The 26712-nt window shown below is 42.7% G+C and overlaps 1 protein-coding gene across 1 annotated transcript in view; it reads left to right on the forward strand.

Moving 5' to 3' along the window:
• The window catches only part of clybl (citrate lyase beta like), a 58220-nt gene extending 32757 nt beyond the window's left edge, over positions 1 to 25463 (forward strand). The window contains exons 3-8 of the mRNA XM_070838001.1: positions 10865 to 11053; positions 15581 to 15682; positions 17162 to 17255; positions 18109 to 18276; positions 22208 to 22332; positions 23479 to 25463. Coding sequence (XP_070694102.1) covers positions 10865 to 11053; positions 15581 to 15682; positions 17162 to 17255; positions 18109 to 18276; positions 22208 to 22332; positions 23479 to 23574 — 774 coding nt within the window. The 3' untranslated portion in view covers positions 23575 to 25463. The remainder of the gene's footprint in view (positions 1 to 10864; positions 11054 to 15580; positions 15683 to 17161; positions 17256 to 18108; positions 18277 to 22207; positions 22333 to 23478) is intronic.
• Positions 25464 to 26712: the final 1249 nt, after the last annotated feature.

Here is a 26712-nt window from a genome sequence, read left to right on the forward strand (position 1 = left end):
TAAGATGATGGCTTGTGTGACTGACAGGCTAAAACTGTGACCCTGCGATGGAGTCGGTGGATGTCAGAGCTTCTGTCTTTATTATGTGTTAGAGGTGTAACGTGGAGAGGAATGCAGCACTGAAGCAGCCATTCAGGCTTGAGGAGAATTCAGATTCAGACTCTTGAGCTGTCAACGTGTGACAGGTCCATGTCTCTATCTTATTTCAACAAAAGTATCCTCCTCCAACCCACTTATTTCTTTTACCAACCCACTCATTTCAGATAAAACTTAAAACATTATTTCTGTATTTGTTCGCAGGAAACAATGTAATGATTCATTTCTTCTATCCTTTTCAAATGCCTTTCCTCTGTTGTTCTGTACCTGTAAATGCTAGCATGCTGTTACAAAATTAAGGGGGAAATAGCTCCAGGGCACTTCCATTCCCTGTACATGCAGCATTATTTACTGTCCACTAGTAGTACTCTGAGTAATGCACTTCAAAATACCAACAATACATTCTGGGAAATAGTATTGTTCCTCAATAATCCCCTGCCTGATAATCCCGTTACTTTCTCCGTTTCTGGCTACATCAGTACGGCACAGGTCAAACAATGGCATCAGGACAGATTACAATCATTTCTTGACACCATACATTAGGTTCACGTCTGACACAGTGTGCAAACATCTTGTAACCTATTGTGTGTTCGCTAGGTCGTACTGTGTAATATAAAAATTAGTTATTTACTCAATAACAACCTGCACCTTTTCTCCTGGCACCTTTTCTTCACTTCCCACACTCCCAGCGTCTTTCTCCACTGTGGCAATTGGAAATCCATGGGGGTTGTTATGTAGTTATACCTTCCCTTAAGATGATGTTTTTTCCTGTTGGATAAAGTGTGTGTGTGTGTGTGTTGGCAGGGACACTACTAAGACATTTGTTGTTGTTGTTGGATACTGGAATCATTTTTTGAATTCAGTGGAAATTTCTACAAATAACTGCAGCACCTGATTTAATCATTATCGAGTAAATTTAGCATCTGGGTAAAGGAAGTCTTGTGTCCACAGGAGGTGTAACGGCTCACGCTTCACACTTAATGCATGTAAGCGTATTTTTGTGCTTACATTTATTCTCCTAAATGTGACTGGGCCTGTAGCATTACCAAAATGTAAGTAACCTACAGCATTGTGTGTGACTGGACACTGATGGAGTACTGAAGCTGTTGCTGCTGTGCTGCTAACATGCTGCACACTATGCGTCATGTGTAGCCTTGGTCTGAAATCTGCATGCACAGTTTAATTGGACACTGAGAGAGACTGTTGCCTGGTTAAAACAGTAAAAGAGTAAGTAAGGATAACTCTAGTATTTTAATAACTGGTAGATACAAAGAGTTTCAGCGCCCAGCCTGCAAAAGATTCAAAGATTCAAAGCGTTTATTGTCAAGTGTACAGTGCAGAAACGGGTTTCCCTGTACAATGAAAATCTTACTTTGCCATCCACACTGAATGCCAAAGAGTAAAAAAAGAAGAGGATAGAATAAAATATAAAAACATATAAATATAAACTACTATTGCTAAATAAACTGCTATTGCTTAACATATAAATATATTTACAAAATGTGCAACTTAACATAAAGTACAGTCAATGTGCAGCAAGCTACAATGTCTGTAATGTAGTCCTTTGGGGCTACTGTGCAAAGTAAATGCAATAAAGGTGCTTGTTTTTGCTACTGACATTCTAAAATTGTTATTCAAAGTGTCTGACAACATTGCAGAAAGGATTCCTACAGAGAAATTCCTGAAGGACCATTTTTATTAAACTGGAAATAGCCGTTGTATTGCTCAGTTTAAAGCCACCAGACTCCATTGACAAAATAGTCATTTTAAGTTGAAGATAACAGGAGGTGCCAGTCTACCGCTGTCTGAATTGATTATTTTGTTCGTGTTATTGTGTGACTTTGGTGTTTTAAAAGGTTAGTTGGAATAACGTGTTGTTTAGGAAATTACGTGGTAAAACACCAAAGTCATGGCAACTAGACTAGTAACTTCCTACCACAGAAGCAGTGTACATTGGATTTTTGTTACATTTTTGATGACATCTGCACTTATGGTGGTGTTTTATGCATCTGTCTGTGGCAGTAAATTCCCAGCTGAATTGAAAGATTTAGACCCAATGGCAGTAATTTGTGCTTGGCTTTCCTAATATTTTTCAAAATTTCTTGTCAAAAATATTCCCCCTAACCTGCCTTTTATTTAGTCCCATTGAGAGCTGTTCTGTCCAAAAGAATTCTAAATAAATGAGAAATTTAGCTTTTACATTATGAGTGTGTTTGCACTGACGGTTTCTACAGTGTATGCCATAGCTGCGATTATATTCACCATGACAACCACACAGTCGGCATTGTGTGTTTTGCCAAGAGATGCCAGGCCACAACAATGGTCTCGTAATGCACATCTGTCTTTTTTCTAGAGAGAGAGAGAGAGAATGGGAGCGAAGCACAGGCTGAGCTTGCTAAATGCCATCCTGGCCCACTGCTTTGGTGACTGCAACAATGGGTTAGATCAAATGCGAGGCTAGTTACCAGGTATGCATGGATAGCCCTTAAATGGGGCTAGTGCCCACAACCACCCTCCTATTATGTGTTCATTAATGTATTCTTTTCATTATCTGTCACCTTCACCTTAAAACAGGGAACGATATTCATGACAAAAAGGTGCACCATGAAGGTCACTACGCCCCCTCCCCTTGAAAATTGAAATCCGGGAGTGCCCGTTTTAATTGCCTGCCGCTTTGACTCCAAAAATGTCTGCGCTCCGTCTTGGCAGTAATGCTGGCTGCTTAAGAGGCAGGGAGATGAGAAAAGGAGTAAAGGGTAGAAGCCACCCAGAGCTTGCTAACTGTCACCACAGACCCAGAGGGGAGAGAAGGAGGAGGAGAGAGGGGAGGGAAGACAAGGCTGACTGCTCTAACACTCTTACACATATCATCATATCTGTATGATCAGTGGGGTGGAGGAAGAGGGAGGGCAAGTTGAAACCCTGGAGCGGAACTGACGGCTACACCTGTCCTCTCTCCCTCTCTGTCTTGTTCTTTCATTGTCCCTCTCTCTCGCTCATCTCCCCTCGCCAGGGTCCTCAGGGTTAAGATTGTTTATCTCTCTCTCTCATGTTCTCTCTCTGTCTCTCAGTGCCCTATGGTCCAGTATTCCTCCTGGTGTTTCTCTCTCTCCCTCCCTTTTCCCCACATGGGTCCCTCCATCCTCCCAGACTCCCCCCCTGCCTCCCTGCCGTAGAGATTCTCTCCTAATCCCTGGAAGTTTGGAACTAATGAACTAACTGCTGAGCCGCTGCCACGGAGCTTGGTCCCAAACTATACTGTACTTCACACTCGATTTCCTCTCCAGATGGCATGGTGGCGCGGCCGACACGACGGGGAGCACCTCTCGCACACCAGCGCGCGCCCGCTAAACGCGCACGAGTACACAAGACATGCAGAACACGAACATGGACACACAGGCGAGCGTGCACACGTAGACACATACGGACAGACATTCACGCGCGAATGCACGCAAGCACATACACAAATTGTTACAGTCGGCAGCCCACTGTACATCAGTCAAGCATGACAGAGGACCTGTGTCCTGCATTCGCTATCGGCACATTACTGAAACGGGACTACTTGTTAGTGGTTAAAATGAGTTAATTCACCATTTGTTCATCTGGAGTTCTATAAACCATTTAAAATGACTCATGTTGATACTGATCAGCCCCCTTCAGTAGCTTTTATTGGGCCCATGTGGAAACCAGACACTCCTGGATTTTACAGTTTTATGAGTACATGGATGTGATTATAACCACAAAACATGGCTGATTCACCATGTTTAGTTGATGCAATTTATGGGAAGTTTCTTTGTTTGATGGTTCTTATTAGCAAAAATGATGGGAATCAGATCTTGCAGGAAAGATTAGAGACTGATTGTTTGTAGAGATTACGTGTTATTTGGCCATTCTTTTCCTTTACTAAACACTAACTGCTGCCTTTTAACAACATGCACTGTGCTGTGTACTGTACGGCATAGAAGCTACTGAAAGTGCTAATAATTAATTCCCAATAATCGTCCATGCTCATTAAGGACATACGACCATAGAATATGCTGACCAAACTACAGAAGGTAGATGACTGTACCTTTTATGATACAATATATCTACAATAAATACTACATTTTCATCGCAGTTTATAATTTTGTATTCTTTGCCGAGATTGTGACAGGGAGGTGCTGATTTACCTCAGCCTGTAGGTTGTCTTGCTGCATGAGATTACATTGCACTGTAACTTCTTATGCAAGAAAATCTGATTTAAGGCTAAAATGGCATCTGGTTTATTAAGCCGACTGTTCCACAAGATCAAAACTGCAAAAGTTAAGTGGGGAAATCACATTTACTTCCAATTCTTTTACTTAGAAAGGTGGTTCTGTTTCCGGCTTTGCTTTCAGTTCTTTAATTAGTGACTGAGAAGCTGATATATAGTTAACTTTGAAAGTTTACATGCACTAAAACCTTTCTGTTTTCTGTATTTCCTTCTCTATTATTAGTATTATTAGTTTTTTCTCGTTCTCCTTTCCCTGATAACGCCACCAGCCGCTGGTGTGGAGACAGACCGTTGTGCTTACGGTGACGGCACCTGCGGGAAGAGGAGACGCATTGTAGAGTGAATGACATTATTACGGTCTATTACCTTTTTCTGGTTGTTGCACGGTCAATATATGAGCTATGGTCTATGCATGAACTGTGTCTGACACTAGAGGTTTTCAACTTAACATAAATTATGCAGCCAACTGTCAACTGATACATGACCTCAGTTCAATGCTCACTGTGTTATTTCAGAGGACACTGAAAGATCTGCTCTCAATTTAAGTGGATTCAAATGACTAAACTCTTGACAGAAAGAGCTCCTGGGAAATAATGTTAGCCAGTTGAATTATGAATACTGAACATTTGTATTTAGTGTGCGCCTGTGTGCGTGTGCCTGTGTGTGTACTTGTGTATTTACATCTTTGTATATACATGTTCTCGTGTGCATGTGTTTGTGTACTTGTGGGCTCAACACCTCAGAGGACCCAGGAGACTTGAGAGAAACTCCCAGTCAGGCTGCCAAGGCTCACAAACGGGATGTGAGCCACTCAGCCAGAAAATAGACCCTCTCCCAGTCAAATCAGAAAGACCTTCAGTTCAAAACCTTACTGTCTGTCACACTGTATGAGTGTGTGTTTGTGTGTGTGTGTTAAGTATCATGTGTCAGGTATTGATTGGAGTCCTGTGGGAGGGTATGATAGGTGAACGCGGGGTCAGGGTGCATTGGAGAGTGATGACAGCGCTGTGATAAGCATTCGTTGATCAGGGGCGGACATGGCTTGTCTGTGGGGTTTAAAGGAGTGAAAGCTTTTTGTCTTATGTGTCTCTTCAGATATTAATATAAGTCATAGGTTACATTTGAGCTCTCTCAGGTCTTTTGAAACGCACACTCGAGCAGCAGCTCCAGATACCATGGGTCAAGGGCGAGGATTGAGGGAGTGAGGGATCGGAAAATGCTGAGACTTAGAGAACAGAGAGGCCCTCTCTCCCTCTCTCATTATCCTGTTACACTCTTGTGTTTTCACTGGCAGAAGTGCAGCCCGCACTGCCCTGTGCTACGTGGGCCACGCAACGCAACACTTGGAGTAACCCCAGTAGGAGGAGTGATGATGGAGAAGGCGATGAGGAGAGGGAAACATGAAAGAATGGGAGGAGGAGGAAAGGAATGGAGCAGATGTTAGCGCACGAGGGGGGAAAATAAGCAATGGTATACCTCTCGTATTTTGCAAGAAATTCATTTAATATTAGTTTTCTGTTCAAATGGAAGGGGAATGTTAAAGTAATCAGATCCCGGATAGCTTTTTAAAGCCAATTTCAAATTATCTTCTACTGTGGCTAAAAAAAACATATCATGACAAATAAGTTTAACATTGAAAATATGTAAAGTAAGAAGCATTGAGGTTAAAACATTAGTCCAGGTGAGAAATGTGAGTCTAATAAGTGTAAAAATGACAATAAGATAAGACCTATAAGTAATCTTATAGGTCATCCTATTGCCACAATGCGCTGCCAGTGGCTGTTTGTTGTCATCATGCAATTAGTTGCACTTTTCACATGTGGCCTCCAGACACATGTTTGTAGCTCACTTTCTCACCTTCTTCACCTTATTAGCACCTTGGTCACATGAGCTGATTATGTCACCTGGCTGAGAAGACATCCATTCTCACAAGGATACGTCGTGCAGCTTGAGTTTCATTTGCACTGCATCAAGACCATTACAGCAGGCTCCCCGGTTACAACACATTACCTTCTTGAGGTCATGAAAACACATTTTAAATGGTCATTTTTTTTGCCTCTTGAATACTTTAGAATTGCCTATTTTTTTTGCATCATTTGTAAAATGCTCGCTATTTTTTGACTGACTTGACTGAAATCTTATTGCTTATACCTTTTTATTGTCCAGGTGTAGAAGTGGAACGCAGATATTACCGTGAGCACGTGCTGCCCAGCTTTACCCTATGGTCTTCAGAAGAACTTCCCAAATAATCTCATGGTTGGTTTAGTGACAGTTTAGCTGCTTCCGTCCTCCATCATACCTTATTGTAAATGTTCTATAGCACATCTGTACATATGCATGTTTAGGATGAATGCAGCTTCAACCTCACCCTGAGCAAGAGGCCCTGTTTTATTTTTATTTTTTTTTTAGTTCTAGCTTGGTATTTATTTCACAATTTGTCATTTCCCTCACCCTGAAGCACAGAGTCAGTCACCCTCTGGCATGGACTCACAAACCACAAGTCGCATTTGCACCCAGAGTCACATCAGACAACAGTATTTCATACTTTATTTTGTCTGGGGTGCGCTGGGGCCATTGTTGTTCTGCCTAGGTTTAAAAAATACCTGACCATGATTTGAAGATGCCCTTTAGCTCATACAGGCTTAAAAGCTTATATATGGTTAAATATTAATCAGTCTTAAATCACTAATTTAAAAGAAGACTAACAGAGATGTCATAATTAATCCCGTGTTAGTTGTGTTGAGTAGTCTGGACAAACGGTAAATTGTAAAGACTTGGTGAAGTCAGCTGTACTGGGAGTTGCAAATGAGACATAAATCATTAGGAAACAAATTGTGATGCATAATGAATAATGATCAAAACTTGGTAAATAATTTTAATTATGCACAGAATAGATTATGTATGTTGTAAAGAGACAGAATGATGAGCCTTACCTTCTCCATTTTTCCTAGAAAGTGGATGCATAGCCTTGGGAATTAATTTCCCAAAAAACACTGCATTGCAGCTTGTAATGAACTGTAACCAAAGAGCTATAATGAGATCTTTTCATGGCTAATTAAAGTGAATAAATAGTGTGTAATAACTAGCTGTTTTTCCACCTCGGGCTGTCAATTTTGACCAACAATGACAAGCGGGTTTCATGATTTACAAATTCCTTCTCCTTCTCTATCCTGCTAGTTACGTCTTGTTGTCTGCCCTGACAGGGTAACAGATAACACAGTGTGCCTCCAACTGACAGAGTGAAGGCCCGAATTCTTCTGCTACGTCTCAGTTATCAACGTAGCCTGTATTAGTCAGTCATCTCAGTCCAGCTTTCTGGAGTGCAGCGTGTCACTTGTCAAAACTCATCCATGATGGCTTGAAACCTGCTAATGCGCACAAACACACCGACACACACAAACTGACAAAGACAGATGTACAAATGCGCACACAGTCGCACTTCAGGCAGACAGCCTTCACCTGCGATAGTCTACAGCTCATTTTAAATGGCATCGCGAGTCGCACAGCAGGATGCAAAACGCCAGCGCTCAAAAGCTAGAAAAAAATGGAAAAACAAACTGCGCTCATTGCGACTCATGATTCCCCATTCTTTTCACACAAAACCCTCAACATGCACTTTAAGATGAAAAACACAGCGTAGACATAACAGATGTACATACAACTTCTTTTAGAGAATGCAGATGCAGCCATTTTTCCATAATATTGTAAATGGTCCTAATTTATGCAGTCAGTCTTTTGTGTGTCTTGATGTTTCTCAGGCTTATGATACTGTAGCCACAAGTGTTATTTTACCAGATCATTTCTAATACAAATTTCACGTCACTTCTAACTAGTATGTACAGTAACTAGCACTGCAAAAAAAAAAAAAAAAAAGGTCTACTTCAAACTGAATGAAGGGACAGAGCGTGCAAATCCACACCCAGTCTGTCCAGAGGCAATGTTTGACGTCGCTTGTTTTGAAGCTGCATGACGGCTGGCCTAGACATCCATGATCTGAAACTGGAGAGGAAGGCAGCCCTGCTGTGGACTGTACACACATCAGTTTGGACGCTCCGGTCTGATGTGGTGTCTACAAGGCAGTAGCCATGCTGTGTCACGTATACACAGCACTCTGTAGGATCCTGTGCGTCAAGGCTCAGGCTGTGTGTTAAGGAGCTGACCTCGCTCTCCAGAAGGTCAGCATCTCTGCACTTGAAAAGCTTCTTGTGTGCATCTATGCGTTCGATGGTCCTGCCTGCCTGGACGACTGCTCGCCCGCCCGCCCGCCCGTGTGTCAGCTTCTAATGATGAGGATGATGGAGGGAATCAAAGAGGAGATGGAGCTGACGTTGGGGCGAGCTCTCCGTGGGACACCAGGTGATTGGGGAGGGAGCTTTGAAGCAACATGTTGGATGGCCATCCATTAATGTAAAATATCTCCTTTTCAAAGGACTTTATTCAAGCTCGGAGTAGCAGAGCCCGTAGGGGTCAAGATGCCTAGCAGAATAATCTCTCTCTCTTTAGAGAGAAAGCGAGATTAAATAAAGGATAGTGCGCAGTGAACTGGCCATCTCCTTAGCCATTCCTAGCATCAGGGTTTCAGAAATACCATTACAAAGGGAAAAAAGCGCAGGAGACAATCCTTGCAAAGAGCAGTCTCTTGTTACATTAAAATACTCTTATGCATGCAGACTGCTAGTATATCAGGCCGAGACCCAGCCCTCTCCAGTCTATTTGATCTGTGAATGTTATAAACCATGCTTTTTGATCATTTCTGGCTACCTATTTATTTAGTTTGGTCAGGGATCAATGTGACTCCCGGCATACGAAGCAGCAAGCAGTTTTCACTGATCAATTTTCTCCAGTCACCATGAACTGTAGAGGGACAGACAGAATTTTATCCACCAAGTAGCAGGTTTATGAGTAGTGAATTATGGCTGCGTAAATCGCTCTGTCCGTTTTAGGTTACCACGATACAGTTATGGGTCTATTTTGGCTTATGAGAGTGACAGTAAGAGAGAGTAACAGAGAGGTTACGAAGATCACAGTGCACTCATCATACGGTGCGCCAATCCCCCCTTGTCTCATTCAGTGAGGCAAAAGGGAGACATAGATGACACACAGCAGTCCAGCCCGCTCATGACCCCTATTAAATCTGAGCAAATCTTTGATATGTACTTTGATACCATATTTTATTGATACAGGACGGGTGTTCATAATATCAAGTACAGTTCTGCATTCCAGGAGATCAGAGCGAGAGCTGTTTTGTCTCAGAAACTGTCCCGTGACCCTTGAGAGGTCCCCATAAGCTCTCATACAACTGAACCTAGGTTGACTTTAGTTTTTACAAGAGATCGTGATGTATGGGCTCTCCGTGTTATATCTGTCTACGGTTTCTCTCTCATGCACGCACCCACTTTACTTTCAGTGATCTGTTAGCTAATGATCAGGCCGTTAGATATTCCGCTCAGATGTTGTTGTTTTTTCAGTAAATTCAAAGCATTCGCATCATCACGTTCCCATCAAGTGTGCAGTTTCATCACACGGCACAATGCCACCATCCATCAGTACTTTAATAACCCACCGTTCATTTCCTGATTAGGCATCTCCAAGACCTTTCTGGCACATCTTCTAGTTCTCATTATTAGTTGAGGAGCATCTTTTCTGTTGATGGAATTTTGCAGTATAAGTGGTAATAGGAAAAAAAACAATCTGAGCGTCTCAACACACACACACACACACACACACAAGCACTCAAAGGCTCCAGCCTCTGATCTGACCTGACAACTCCTAAGCTACTGTTTCCTCATGCTGCTTAACTCAGACCACATTTCTCCGAGAAAGCCTCTCTCCTCTCACTAGCCAGACTTCTCTCCCCATTCCATCCCCTTTTCTCTCCATTCTTGAAGTCCGGCATCTGGTTTGAATATAGCGGCGTGTGCTACTGTGTTACTGATAGAAGTCCAGACTGTAGGCTTCTCTTTGATTTTTCCATCCTCCTCATCTCTCTTCCTGTTCAGCCTACACAATGCCTGCTTTGACAGAACAGAGTTGAGTGTGCAGCCTCTGTTTTGTTTATTTGTGGCGTACTGTATATGAACTGTGGTTAATGGAGAGTGCAGATGTGCTGTGTTTGTGTTTGTGTGTCTTTTTTAATGTATATGTTTCTGATGTGCGGTTTGTCAATTACCCACTTTGATCACGCAGTGTAACTGCTTAATGGTCAATATCATTTATGTAAAGACATTTCCTTGTAGGAAATGGGACTTTTATTGCATTTTTCAATCATTTAACCACTCCTGCCTTTGCTGAATGCGGCTGATTTGCATAAATGCATGTTTTGTAAATGTTAAAGAGACCAAAGAACAAATCATCCGTTTTCAACCTTAATTGAGCATTTATTTGCTCCAGTGTAGTTGTGTCTAATCATAAGTCCTCATTTTCCTGCTCATTAGTGATTCCAAAGCGCAGTCTGACCAAATGCCTCACATGAAATACTCATGATCTCTGTCTGTGTTTTGTGTTCCTGTTCTGCAGACTGAGGCCAGGAATACCATTCCCCGGATGTTAGCCGAACTGGACCTGGGCCGCACAGAGAAGTGTGTGAGGGTGAACTCGGTGTCCAGTGGCTTAGCTGAGGCTGACCTGCAGGTCATCTTGCAGGCTGAGGTTCTCCCTCCTGCCATCATGTTGCCCAAAGTGGAGGACACACAGGAGGTGCAGTGGGTAAGTAAATACTGGCCCACCTCAGACGTGGTCCTGTAGTTTACTGAAGTTAAAGAGAGCTGCATAGAATGACCTGAAAGAGATACGCAAAACCATGTGTAACCACTTCCAAAAAGAGCAAAAAGTTAAGTTGCAATATATGCACAAACTAAACAAGACCAAAAATACCCATGACGTGTCTCTCTTTCACCTCTGGGTGTCTTTTAAAAAACACAGTGGTGCTCCCATACAAAGTCATGAAGTAACAGAAAACCACGGGAATCTTCAAAGCAATCATAACAAACTTTTCCATTTCCCAGTAAAAGTGGGAATCGATCCCTGTGGCAGGACTCTGGGACAGACGGAGTGTTTTTCTTGGCTGCTGCTCAAAAAACGGATGACATTTCTTCGGATTAGCTTCAGAAGCCCGATAGCTTTCTGTAACAACACAGTGGTGCCTTCTGCCACGGCTGAACTTACTGGAGACTGCCTCGAACAGTGTCATGTTGTGACTAAGAAATAATTTAATCAAAGTTAAACACTCAGCCAGACAGGTATAATGAATAAAAATATTCCGTAAACATGCATTACATACCCTTAGTCATAAACAAGCTTTGAAAGTTCCCTATTTTGAAATGTATTTCAACTGTACACACATTTTGCAAAGTTGAAAGGCTATCTTCCCAGTCTGAGCTTCTGGTATACGAGAAAGATGACAAACTGATATCTAAGTAAGTACAAAGTCTGAAGCGAGTCAGACAGTTCGGCTTGGTGTTTACGATCGTTATTGCTAACTGCACATACGAAATAGCTTTAAAACAAACGTTTGAAATGATTGCCCGCCGATTTTGTTCCTAATCTTTTTTTTTTTTTACTCAGAAATTGCTGTTTTGCAGTTTGTCCATGCTAACCGGGCCTGTGTCCTACTTAAGAGGTGTTTGTCTGGGCTTGGCCGTCCCCCTGGCTTTCTATAAAGGGGCGCTGTACGGATGTCAGGTCCTGAAAGGTCAGGAGACAGTGACATCATTAATGCAGGCCGCACTGATCAGCTCCATATGGTTCACTTACCAGGAGGAACCAGGTTACTGTCTGCCTGCTTCACTGTTTGTGTCGGAGTACAGTTCAAAGGTGCTTTATTGATGTTCATAGAGAGAGAGAAGGAGAATCGGCAGTGAAAAGATGGTGTCCACTCTGCTTTTTCCCCTCAGTGTTACTGTGCGCACACATACTGTATACACACACACACACACACACAGACACACACACACACACACAGACACACACACTCTTACAGGGTCTTGGGGCAGGAGCAGGAAGTTTTTAACTAGTGGTTTTAATTAGAACACATCTATTTCCTGCTGCCCTTTCTTTCTTCCAAGTATAATTGCTGACAGGTGTTCGCTGACGCTCCTCCTTTAGCTCAGCCACTTCTCCCTTTGCTACTGGTCCTCGCTTTCAAAAAAGTCAGTTGCGCTCAAAATTACTTTCTTTTTCAAGAGCTCTAAAATGCAGAACATTCGCCTGCTAATGCACTTTTATTTCTTCTTCTTCTTTCTTCTAAAAACTCCAGTTCACTGGAAATCTGTGCGTGCATTTGGTTTTTCCAGCGTGTTCTTCAGGGTGTTTCTGCCTCAGCAGGTGCATGTGCGGTCCTGAAACAGAGTCAAGTTTGTAGCTCTGGATGGGACCTTGGTTCATTCATTGATGCTCATCTAATCTCATCTTTGTCCCTCCAACTTTTTCCGTGTCTTCTCCGCGCATGCTTTTTTTGTGTGCGCATTCATACGTCTGTGTTGTCTGATTTTCTCCACTCTTGTAATGCAGTGCAGTAAATCCCTCACTTGTTTATTTTTCTCCCTTTTTATTGATATTAGCACAGGAACCTCCAAGACTGATTTGTTGCTAAAAGATGGACTTGCTTGTTTCCCTTTGTGTTGAAAGCTTTAGCGCTGCCTTTCTCCTCTCCCCCAGCCCTTGTGTGACTGACAGGCCTTATTGGGCTATAACAGGCGTAACTCCCTCCTTTGTCTGAGGACAATTCTCACACAGATTCGGAGCCGTGTGCATTCTTTGCCCACCACACTATTTGGTGTGCACTGGGACCGAAAGAATCGCACCCTGTCCCGCTCCTCCTCCTCTACTCCTCCTCCTGTCCCCTCCCCTTATCCCTTTCTCCGCTTCCCCTCTGTGAAATGAACACTTCAGCAGGCCGGAAACATTTAATCTGGCCCCCTTTTGAAGAAAATTAATTGAAACTTGTCCCACTATAGCCTCCTTTCTCTAGCTCCATCACTCCCTCCTTCTCTTTTCATGATTGGGTGGTGAAATTGTCAGAGGGCTTGTTTGTAGCGTGGCTTTGAATGACAAGAAGAGGTGTTATTCTTCTTTTTGCTTTTCTTTTATTGTTTTTTTCTATTCAGTAGTGAATAACATCTTAAAGGGTCCCAGTTTTTAGAACCATTGACAGGTAATGGTTGCTGTACACGCCAGAGGAACAATGAACAAGCACTATAGTACCTCTTCTGCAGTGTAAATCAGGCTCTCAAAGTGTATAATAGCTGAAGAGGAGAGTACAGCAGAAGGACAGAAACATGTAATCAGAGAGGCTGAGAGGCTCTTTATCCAGTGGTGCCGCGTGGAGCTGTCACTTGTTTTCCTTCAGCAGAATCCAAACAGCCTCCACGGCTCGCCGCTGCCTTGTTAGGGTTTGCGTGGCACGGTGTCGTGGCGGTAATCTCTGTGTGTAATATCAGCTAGGTTTCCCCACAACGGGCCATATCTAGTTTCCTCTGTCACAGAAATAGGTTTATCTACACCCTCTTTTCACACTCCCTCTCGGGCGACCCACCCCACCCCACCCCCCCTTCCTGTGTTTGCGAAGGAGGGGGGATATTATGCTAAGCCCCCAGCGTTAGTTTTTATGTTGCCATAGCAGCCTTGCTCCCACAGGGTTGTGACCTCAGATGATTACAGTACAAAGCCTATTGGGTCTTGAAAACCTCTTTGAAGATGAAAAGTCTTTGATGGTTTGTATTTATGCAAATCTCTCAGATATGATTTATCCAACTGAGATTGAATGGAGAGATGATTAAAATTGCCCCGATTTTTGAAATCCTTCAATGGAGGCCCACTCTTTCAGTTTTGAGAACAAGAGTGGTGAGTGCGAGCAAGGGGGTTATTTTGCTCTTCATTTAGAAAAATAGCAGTGCTGTACCTGAGGTTATTTATATCTGTCTTTTTCCTGGTGTGTCAAAGAGGGAGCGAGGAAAAAGGAGAGGAAGGGGGGACATGGAGTTAGACATTTCTACTCTGAGCTTTTGCGCCCTCTCCTTTTTTTTCTTTTTTTTTTTTGACTGGCTTTGAAAGGAAATATCAGACGGAGGGGGCTTTTGTGTGTTTCCAGATGATAGATTTTGGAATTTGGGCTACCCCACTGGCAGTCCAGGGCTAGCTGTGAACTGGTCTGTTGGAAAAAATTGAAATGCTTTGGTCTTCAAAGAATTAAACTTGGTTTTAAAGCCCTACTTAGGTGAGCTTGCATATTAGCAGGAGTCGTGCAGAATAAAGGCCTCAGCAAAGTGTCACATCACACTCTGATTGTTGCTCCAGTCTCCCTGTTCCCTGCCATGGAGGGGGGGACGCAAAACAGAATAATGTAGGAGTAAAACACACTCAAAGACATCTCAAATCTTGTTTCTTCTCCCCTTTTCAGTATTTTGTTTCTTCTGTGCTTTGCCGTGTGTATGCCTGTGCTCGTGCGTGCATGTGCACATTTACATGTGTGCACGCTCTCAGGGGAGCACATGCTGTAGTTGTGCAGAGCCTATGAAAGAAGGTAGAGCAGAAGACTTCAGACGAAGGGGGAACCCTGGTGATAATGTAAAATATTTCATTTCACCCGCTTTTGTTGTTGCTCTCCTGTGCTCGCTGTCTCCGCTATTTGAACTCTCATAGATGTGTTTCTGAATAAGGACTGAAATGGGAACAGTGCAGGTAATAAAGGTGTCAAGATTCGTATCAAAAGTAAGTTTTTCCACGTTAAAATTTCTTTTTTCTCCTCTGTCTGTCTTACCCCACAGTGGATTTTGAAAGATGCGTCATATCATCTATGCATTTTTACTGCTGCACATTTTTTTCTTCCAGTTTTAAACTCACTCTGACACAGTAGCTCAATTTCTTGTGTGAGTTTCCCATTTTTCTCATTCATATAACTAATAATGCATTGATAAGTGTACTGAGGGTGGAAGCTGAACTTTATTGGTTGGAAATACAGTCTACCACAATATGTATCCTTGATCTGTGCATATTATAAACAGTATTGCAAATGTAGTCAGTCAGAAAAATGCTTTTATAACCGCAAACGCTGCAGAGAACACGCGCTCGAACAAAGCACAAACATCTATTTGCAGGTAATGACTGTGATTGTAAAAAGTAGTGAAAATGAATTAATTTACTGCGATTGTCTGGACGTTTCTTGTTTTCTATTTCCAGGAAGAAAAAGTGGTTGTTCTTAATGAGTTGTGCATGAGATTGTCCCTGTGTGTTAAGTTCGTTGACAGGTTTCAGCACAACTTGAAAGGACGGGCACTGACAGAACCCATTCGCCTGGTCACCTTTGTGGAAACCGCTGTGGGCCTGCTCAATTTTAAGGTAAATTACAAACAAACGTCCAAAAACTGCCTGCGTAAGACATTTTGCTGTCTGTCCATTGCTCACTTTAGATTAAAGACTGCGTCAGCGAGCGGAGCTCTCCACGTGTCCAAATAAAAGGGATTCAAAGCTTGCGGACAGTCTCTCAAAATGAGCCCTTTGAGCCTTTTTTTCTGTTTCCTTTCTTCCTGTTTGTCTGTGTGCGTCTCTCTGTCCCTCTCCAGACACGCTGACACTTTTTAATTAGAACTGGTTTAATATCATCATAGTGGAAAAAGTTCTTAATGATATTTTGGCAAGCATCAAAGCAGTTGCCGTTTTAGCATGACCTTCAGCTACGTGGGGAAAAGGGCATGGTTTTGGCCATTTGGGGAGAAACAAGCTGTCCTTCCTCCTTTTGATTTGTCTTTGGTTCTCCACTCTAAGTCTGTGACTGTTTGTGGTTGTTGGTGTGTATGTGTGTGTCTTGATGGCAGGGGGTGCCTCTGTGTGCTTTCTCGAGAACACCCTGTATCTTTGCCCAGACTGAACCCCAGGTTACAAGCATAAAAAAAAAAAAATCGCTGTGGCACAGCTAGTGGTGAAATTAATTTGGAGGCCAAGAAAAGCAAGAAACACATTCTTATTGTTTCACGCTCTTCACCACAGACAATTACATTCCAGATTTTTTTTTATTCTCTTATTCACATAATAATTGTGGCCAGTAGTCGTAGTTTAACAAAAAGGGGTTGCTATTGTTTGGGATTTTTTGGTACAGGTACCATTATAGTACCTGATTTGCATTTCAATGTCTCTCTTTAAAAAAACAAGCTGAATGTCTTTTTTCAGTTAAAAAAATAAACTGACTTCCCCATACTTCACTGATTTATGTTGCCTCAATACAAAGCAGCTGTGCAAGAACTTTGCCTGCATATAATACAGCCTGTAATAAGGAAAAATCAGATTTAAATCAGATTTAAATCAGGTAATACATGGTTGTAGAGTAAGTAAACAAGGCTGAAAATCAGACCAAGCATTCAGTGCCAGCTTTCAGTACTTGACAGGTTTAAAAACTTCACTATTTCAGCCCTAACTCTTACAGAATGGTACTCAAGGTTTGATACCTACCACTACGTAACCAAGTGTCTTTGACCGTCCGAGTGTGACTACTACTCCTGGCTGTGCTGGTTATACTTTTTACAACGTGTGTACATGCAGGTGGCACATTTTCTGGGCTAGCACATTAATAGCTAGAATTAGTTTTAGGCTTTTAACAGGTATGTGGTCATTAGCATATTTGTCAGAGAGAATTTTGTGTGATGGCTGCTTTTGGATGCCTTTGCATGCAAAGGAAACTTAGAAATCCAGTTTATTTGAAGTAAGGAATAATTAAAGTTTAATTACATTTACTCAGTAGACTTTGTGACCAGTATCTCTCTCCTTCTTTGCACCTGTGTCACTTTAGTCAGCCTGTGTTGTGCTAATATATATTCTCTCCAGGCGGTATGTGAGGAAACCCGTCGACTTGCTCCCAGCGCTGGTCTCCACCATGACGGCGTGGTGTTTGGCTCTGATGACTTCTGTGCCAGTATAGGTAGTTGCTGCACCTTCCACCTCTCACTCTTTGTTGGCCACGAATGGGCTGTTCTCTTTTTTTTGCTTTGAGTTCAAAGCAGAGAACATCAGGACGTATTGCAGTTTAAAATCCAAAAGTCTGTGAAAGCATGTGTCACAGGCCACTCCCCCTTTCCCTGATTTGAATAAATGATTAAAGGGACTGATAGTATTTTTTAATGAAGATTTCTGGATGTAGGATGTGTGAATGATAGAACAAAAACAGGTGTCCTGATGATGATAAATGATAAATGAGATGGACGTGACACAACTTCTATATCAAGTCCATTATTTTATATATCAGGACACCTCAGACGCACACCCCACGGCCACTTACTGTAAGTACAAAGGAGGACTGTGTTTAAATCATCATTTCTCTTTTTTAAGAGAAGTTTGTTTGTAGTCAGCGTAGCCCATGACTTAAAGGAGACTTGACAGGCAAGACCAGTGGTTGAACTGCTGATCCACCCTCTTTCTGATATGATCTGACGTGGACATCTGATATGGACAGACGCTTAAAAACAATAATTTGATTCATAACACACAGTCAACTGGATTAATCAGAAAGATATTAAGATTTGAACTGCTGTTCTGGAAGGTTTGCTCGTCAGTCAGTGAGGAACAAAATTATGAAACTATCACATTTGACTATGTAGTTTGATATGAAACACTCTCCCACAAAATAAAAGAAAGATATTGACACACTATTTAAGTATGATTGCTGTCCTGGTCTCTGCCACTTTTTGTCGCCTGCTCATCACCTTCACCATCCCACATCCTCTGCAGCTGTTGTTACTTACATGGTGTGTGCACCCTCATATTCTGTCCTGTAGGAGCCACACGGACCACAGATGCTAAAGAACTCCTGTACGCTAGGCAGAAGGTGGTCGTGACCACCAAAGCATTTGGGCTGCAGGCTATCGACCTGGTCTACATTGACTACAAAGACGTGGAGGGGCTGAGGCGACAGGCCAGAGAGGGAGCTCTCATGGGCTTCACAGGTAAAGTTCCCCCGTGACAGCCCCCCTGTCCCATTAACCAGGGACTCTTCAAGTCCTGACCTCAACATGTGTGTCCACCCCAGACACCTCTGATTTCTGCAGTTGCTTCCCATAGCTCTCAGTGGTTGCTCTTTATTTCACTCTCATATATTCTTCACTCCTCCCTGTGGCACAATAACACACTTCCCTTTACGTCTTGTTGCAAGCAGTGTTGCCAGTGAGAATAGGATGTGTGAGTTAGTTGATAATTGTTTTAAAACTGTCCTTAAATGCTTTTCTGACATTTATGTTGTACTCACCATGAATGGCTTTGTGTTTGCGTGTGCGTGCACTCGGGTCCTTACCTGCCTGTGGGCAAATGTGCACATATGATTAAAGGGAGTTATAGCAAAGAGTGGTAGTGTCTACTTTAACTGCACTCTATGTGTGTCTGTAGCCAGGCAACGCTGTCAGAATGTGTGTGTGTGTGTGTGTGTGTGTGTGTGTGTGTGTGTGTGTGTGCCCCGCAGACTGCATGTAACAGACCACAGAAGGCAGGACAGCCTGTTCCAAAGTGGATATTCCAGCCATTCTTCCTTCACTGCAACAAATATATTTCTCTTCAAGACTGATTATTTCAAAATTTGACATATTTCCCACTGTGATCTGCGTCCTTGTAAACTGTGAGCGGAAGGAAAATATTTTAAACTCGCAGTGTAATGTTTTATTTAGCGTGGTGTAATGATTAGATTTTTTTTCTCCGAATGTGAGATCAGTGAATAAGACATCAGCAATAAGTCCGCTTTCATACTTGAAAGAAATAGAGAAAAATAAAATGCTACTCTTTTTATAAGCACTGCAAAATTGTGTATCCCTGAAAGCACTCTCCATGTTGCACTGGCCTTGACACGCAATATCTCCACTTCACATCATCAAATCATCTTGCAGGAGAGCTCCTTGCTGTCTCATACAGCAACTTATTTTCTGATTGACCTCATATGCCACCTCTATTCTCTGGTGCAGCGGGTTTGTCTGTGTGTGTGTGTGCCATTCTGTGTGTTTATATCAGAATTATTCATCTACAGCCGTCTGCAAATTTCTTTCTGTTTGGATGATTTTACACTTTTTTTTACTAGACATTATAACATTAGTTGTTTTTTTTTTAGCAGTTCTACAATGAAGTATTTATCATTGAAATGTCACTGGTTACATTTTTATGTGTAATACAAGGGTTCCTCAAATTTATGCGTATATTACAAATATATTTATCTTTATTCGATGAATCTTTTTGTGCAAAAGACAATTCATAAACGAAAGCTTGCAGTGTTTTTGTATGAGGTAAAAGATATAAAAGCCGATGATGGATGCAGTCGGTTGATGAAATAAATGGTTAGATTTGATATGGAACAGAACCATTCAAAGCACTGGATTAGTGGCTTACAAGCCATGGGCACTCTGTATAATCTTAGTTAGTGGCTATTACTGGCCCGAGTGTTCTTAAGCAATAATACAGTGCAGCCAAAAGCCTCTACCTGTGCAGTAATTGACCTTGGCACTACCTAAGCCGCATACAGCACCCATTAGCACTGAGCACAGAACGCACTGGTGAAACACAAACACCCGGTGCTCCTTACTGGTAAACAGGACGGTGTGGAGGTGTGGAGACAACATTCTGCAAAACCTTGACAAGTATCAAATCTGTTGGGGAGGAAGGCAATTAATTTTAGGGATTTAATTGTGCAGCAACTGTGGTTCGTGCACACCTTGTCTTGTGTGCTGTAAACTACGTGTTGCTGCTAACACCCAGTGAGTCTTCTAAAAACGTTTTTGCGTCCCAGCAATAGAAGACGGTCCACAAAAATCTCCTCTTCCAGGGACCACATTTCACTTCATCCGCGGGACCCTGCCCATCATTCGCCTGAGAGCACTTTGCTAAATACCAATCCTCCAATGAGATGCCAGCACCACATGGCAGGCCGGGATTGGCTGGAGGGCATGAGTGATGCATTTTAGGAGAACCAATGGCTTGTAACTGAGGGCACCTGAGTCACCCTGTCTGTTTCTCCACTCTGTCATTTTCCTGTTGTCCTACACAGACGCACACAAACGTACACACACAAAGACACACCCTCTTTGAGCGTATTGAAGCCTGCCAATTTCAGTGTGGAAACACGCTCCTGTCTGCAGACCATAAGTAAAACAGGTGGCAGAGGAGGGAATACACACTCCTCTTGTCTCACCTAGAGTGCAACATGCAGAAGACACACGCATCACACACACACGCATGCAGGTTTTATGTATGGCTTGTTATTTAAGTACTATAGACGAGGTGCTGCACTGGCATGTGAGCTCACACATAAACATAATTGTACAGAAACACACACACACACACACACACACACACACACTCACACAGAAAATGTGCAGTTATGTTGCTCTCTGCTTCACATAAACACACACAGGCATTCATGCATTCCCAGTAAGGCACAAACACCTGCCTAATGTAATGTTTTTAGTGTGCCCACTTCCCCCAAAGGTATCTATTAATCATAATCTTAAGTTGCAGTTTAATGAATCGTGCTCTCATCAGTAATTGTTCAGCTACAGTGTGTCGATTGTGTAACTGCTGTGTGTGTTTTTCTGAGGTTAACTGGGGTGAGCGGAGCTGGATGAAGGGACCGGGTTCTCTCCTCCCCTTTCCTCTCCCCTATTTGCCTCTCCTCCTCTCTCCTGGGCAAATTTTTTTGCTCGTGTAGCCCGCCCGCTCGGCCACCTTGAAGGATTTGTTGTCGGCGACAGTGCTAAGCCCTAAAGTGTCGAGTTCCTGCTGGCTGCCGCTGAGCCGTCGTTCTCAGCAGACGTTTCATAACCTTAACTTATCACTACAAGTTTGATCTGCAAATGTACACGGGATTATGTCTGTGGCGTTAGCCCACATTTAACTGAGAGGAAGCAGGAGCGGGAGGGGAGGGAGGGTGGAGGTGGAGGGGAGGGAATGTGCCAGACAGAGCCTTAAATCCATGTTAGGCTTGTGTTTCAGTTGGATATAAGATGTAGTGGTGGCATCTGAGAGGTGTGCGACCAATGACAATGAAGATCTATGGTAACTGTATTGAAGCAATATAAAATGCGTTCATAGAAAATACATAGATTTTTGTCACATTTACTAGTTCTGTAGCCAAATGTTTTTAGTACAGCTGCATGAAAAGTTTTGTTTAATATCTTGAACATAGTTCTACATTTATACAGGTGTGTGTGTGTGTGTGTGTGTGTGTGTGTGTGTGTGTGTGTGTGTGTGTGTGTGTGTGTGTGTGTGTGTGTGTGTGTGTGTGTGTGTGTGTGTGTGTGTGTGTGTGTGTGTGTGTGTGTGTGTGTGTGTGTGTGTGTGTGTGTGTGTGTGTGCTTGGTCTCTGTCAGGCGCTCATTGGTTGTTCTAAATGACTCCTGTCACATAGTGAAGTCTAACTAAGCGTTCAGCAAAGTTTCTGTTTGACAGCAGGGCTGCAAGCAGGAGTAGGAGACACTTGATATCCTTCATGATGCACAGCATGCTGTGGTCCTTAGCCATCTGACTCGCCTCAGTGGCATAGGACATATAGGACACGACACATAAACACACACACAGTTTACTCTTCCGTATATCCTGTTTGTCCTGTCTCTTTGCCTCCCTGGGTTGTCGTTCCTCTCTTGCAGGAACAGTTCCAGCTGCAATCCCTCCTAATTCTCAGACTTAGTGTTTTCCATCCAGTTCTGTACAGTTGTTTTCACAGTAGTTTTCATAAAAAATAGATTTTTGGTGTTAAAATCAGGAGTGGTAGCGTGTGGCAACAAATAAAAATATTGTTCAGCACCAGTGGCTCTTGTATTTAATTTTATTGGAAGTGAAGCCTGTTGTCATTAGCGTATTTCACTTTCTTGCTCTGTGTGTGTGTGTGTGTGTGTTTCTGTGCAGGTAAACAGGTTATCCACCCAGGGCAGATCCAGGCTGTGCAGGGAGAGTTCTCCCCCAGTCAAGAGAGAGTCCAATGGGCCAAAGAGCTCATTGCTGCTTTTGAGCAACACCAAAAGGAGGGAAAGGTAACATGAACACCAAGTAAAATCCCAGTATTTTAGAGTGTTAAAAAATCATTTTAATCTCCCTCTGTTGCATGATAGAGGGACATTTCTAGCCATAGTTGCTCATTGTTGAGACAATTCAGGAGTGTTTCCAGGCATTTTGCACTCTAAATGAGTTCTATAGGAATACCTTGAATGTTGCATTATTTGCCTAAAAGTCAGTTTGCAAATGCAGGATCAACAAATAATTATTTTTTTGTAAATCCCATCATAAAGTAAAAAGCAGCCAGAGACCTTGGATAAACAAGGGGATTTTTTTTTTATACAAAACTTCCTGAAATGTATGTCTTCTGCGTCCGTGGCTGTGTTGTGTTTCTCTGCTCTGAGACTCAGACTGATCCTTTGTGTACCCTCTCACACACCTCTGTAGCTCCAGAGAATACATACTGTGCACCCCTGGGTGACTCTCAGAGACAACATGGGAGACGGAGGAGTTTGGGGGGTTTCGGCCAATTAAGTGTACAATATTATTGTTCCTAATTTAGTGCATGGTTGGATCCTGTGTGTTGAGCTCTGTGGGCTATCTGCTGAGGTAATACACAATCTGCCCACACCTCTCTCCCTGCCAGGGCTGCTCCTACTAAACATCGCCCGAGGGATTCATATCCTACCCATCCCTCTGCCGCTCTGTGTGTGTGTGTGTGTGTGTGTCTGTGTGTGAACAGCAAGCAGGGTCAGTCCCTTTGTCTTACAACACGACAGGTGCTTGTTTTTCATAATTCTCACCTCCAGCTATTGACTGCATTTTTCTGACTTGAGGTTTCTTGGAGATTCTTCAAAGTAGTATTTTATACCAGAAGATGCATAATTCACACATACTCTCCACTGAGTTTTTCTTCTGCAGCATCCTGTTTGCTGTAAAAATGACTTCGTTTAGTGTTATTTATTAGAAATTTAAAAATGAGAGGAGTCTGAAAAAGACTACTTTTACATCCCCACGCTCAAAACATATATTATTGCTCCATGCGACGTGTTTGTCATCCAGTTATCTACTTCCTGTGTCTGTAGACATCACCCTTCATCTGAGAACATTTAAAGTACATTTACTGTGCACATCTGGTCTGATGATACTCTTTCTCCTTTCGCCCGCGTTGCAAACCTGTTCAGGGGGCGTTCACCTTCCGCGGCAGCATGATTGACATGCCCTCGGTGAAGCAGGCACGGAACATCTTAACGCTCTCCGTCGTGGTGCCAGAGAAGTAGCACTTCCGGCGAGAAGAGACGAGAGGAACCACACGACTAAACCCTGACAGGAGAGGTCGAAGGAAACGGGACATTTTGCAGGTTTCACAAGCAAAACGGCTTTTTAAAAGCTTATAAACTATGTTGCCTGACATAAGAAGACAGTGGAAATCGTGGTTTAAATTTGAGTTTTCGCTGAAATCTAAATTCATTTGATTGTTGTTGCACTGAATCTTTACTACAGATGCAGGGGTCCAGTTTATACAAAATATATCTTCAGATGTGTTCAACAGTATAAAATCTGCACATTGCCTGCAGCAACAGCAGATATGTGTTTTGAAACTGAGTGAGGAGGATCATTACCCTGTGTGGGCACTTTCTTGGCACACCCTGCAGCGTGTGAGCCATCAAGTCATTCTCCCTTGTGTGTGCCCATGCCTCCCATCTCTCCTAGGTCATGATGAATGCTCCCCCATCTCCACGGTCCAGGCAGCTGGGCGAAAGGGTAAACAAACACAACAAGCCACTGTTGTGGATCTATTCATTAGGCCCCAGTCTTCCAGTCAGACCTCAGCCCCCTGCCCAGGGCCTGACTCGCAAACATCAAAGTCTTGCTCGCCCCCCCCAAAAAAAAAAAAAAAAAAAACACAGATGGAAGTGCGTAAACTCACAATTTAGCTTTTTTTTGTGTCCGTCTCCGTAGTAAAGACATGCAGCTCGCTCTTTGGCAGCTGCGAGCCTGTGGTCTTGATGGAGAAGGCGTGTGGCGTCACACACCATGACCTGTATGAAAAATAAACACTACATACATGCGCACGCTGCGTTAGTATTCTTTACCTGATCTCTCACTTAACACTCAGCCTTTTAACTCCGATGTTCGGCTGTTGTTTCTAGATTAGGCTCACCTGATCGTCAGCATCTTAATTCACCTCCCTCGCAGCTTTAAACGATCGCTTTTCATTAAAAACAAACTCCCAGACAAGTTCAGCGGAGTCGTCTGTTGTGCTGTCACGAATAAAAGTGCAACGGGGCTCCGTGGAGTGATTGTGCACGTCTGACTTCCAGAGACAGTGAAGTGGGTGTGATGTTAGAGTGAGACAGATTAGTGGCCATGTTGCTCCAGCAGACCAGGACCAAGGCTTTGTCTCTCTGACTGTGGATGGGAGGATAATTGGGGGGGTGTTGAATGGTTAATAGTGCCATTGGTGACCATGGTAATGAAAGGCACTATACCTCCCCTACCCCACCTCATCCACTCATCTCTCTCTCGTTTTCTCTCCCGCTCACTCTCTCCTACTGTATGAGCTATTGTGTCTGGGGCAGGACTGTGGTCTGTGCCAGGCCAGGCCAGACAAAGATCGAAACCACCCCTGCGCCCAGCCAAAGACCCGAACAGTAAGCTGTCTCTTTGGCATTTGGCCACATATTTCTCTCACCCCTGGCTCACTTTTTCTGTCGGGAATTCACATTCTGCTTGTTTATTTGTTTTCACCCAATCTACCATTATAGCCAGAGGTTGGTGGACAAAACTGCCATTATGTATGACTTTCATTAAATAAGTCCGCAAACACAATTTGAGCGAGGCCATTAGAAGATCTTTTAAAATAGACGGGCCGGGTCATGAACTTGGTCGACTTTAATGGTTTAATACGTAACAGAGACGTTTCTTTTTGTCTTGTCAGTCAGAGTTTGTAGGTTGTGTGTAGCCTGACTGATTAAATCTTGATGTATTTTATTTTTGAGACTTTTTTTTAAGCCTTCATTAATTTATGGTTCGCTGCAGCTAAGTCGTGTTGCAAAAAGGTGCAGAGTGAATATCTTGTATTCTTGTGTGAATACGTTACAATTCAGTCATATTTGTTGTTTAATTGTAAAAACAAATCAAATAGAAATAAAGAGTTTGACCACTACACCTTTATAGTTTGGTTTAATGTTTAATACACAGTACTGTCTGTATTAATATACGTTAAAATGAAAGAAAGTTGTATGAATGAATCTTCTAATTAGAACATTTAATACTTAAAGATGTTTATTTTAATTTATAAAGTTTTGTCCTCTCAAAATGTTTAAGAAAACAAGTTGCTCTGCTGCCAGACTACAGTCGCCCTGCAGTAACAGGCTGCAGAAAGCCTTTTGTTAGACACATGACTGTGAATATCAGAGTTCAACAGAGACTCACCAGGTGACTTCAGGGGCAAAAGAGCCCAGTCTGATGGGACAACTTGGCTTTTCTGAGCTGCTTTGCACCAACAGGTGTCCCTGCAGACAGGAAGGAAGGTCTCTAAGCAGAGGAAGCAGCTCAGGGCATCATGCAGGGACCAAGCAAAAAAAAAAAAAAAGGGCAACTCTTCAGAGGAAGATCAGGAAATGATTCTGCCACTTTTAAAGGATGTTGAGTTTTAAGAAAACACAACATCCTTTAAAAGTGTTTGTTTACCACATAATAATCTTCCCTTTTTTTTTTTTATTTTACTTCCAGCCACTATCCCTGCTCTTATGTGATGTATCTGCTAACACCCACTCCACTCCCCACTCCCCCCAGCCCTCCCCCTCTCTGATTAAAGGTGAAACAAACTGTCCTTTGGTCTTTATGGAGCTGGCTTTGCTCGGCTTTGATTGCACCTTGACGACTTAAAGTAACGTTTGGGGATGAAAAAGCAAAAGATTTCTGTGACATCTCTGTTGATTAGAGCAATGCATCCCTGTCTGCCTCCACTGTGTAATTCTACATGACATTTCTATTATGTGTGGAACTGATATAATCTCCTCAGTCCGCTCGACAGTTTTATTTAAATACATCTCTCCGGTATTCCCTGAGAGAGTAAATTACAATTAACACGATTATAACCTCACAAAATTGTGACGGGAATCAATTAGGCTGCGAGCAGTATTTCATAGCCTGGTAATGTGTTAGTCGAGATTGCTTTCATAAATTATAAGGGACAGCGCAGGCGGAGAAAATGCATGTATGCAAAACACTGTCAGAGGAAAATTAAAACGAAATGTTTTACATATTTTTCCATTAATCTAAATGGGACCCGTGTGGCAAAGATGGTTTTATTCTAATTCCCCGCCCGGGGATGCCCAAATAATGACTTGATGTTTTAATAGACTTCTAATGACAATATATGACAAAGTAATTGCAACAAAAAAAAAATA

This window comes from Pempheris klunzingeri, chromosome 10 (genome assembly GCF_042242105.1).
Source record: "Pempheris klunzingeri isolate RE-2024b chromosome 10, fPemKlu1.hap1, whole genome shotgun sequence".
NCBI classification, from domain to species: domain Eukaryota; kingdom Metazoa; phylum Chordata; class Actinopteri; order Acropomatiformes; family Pempheridae; genus Pempheris; species Pempheris klunzingeri.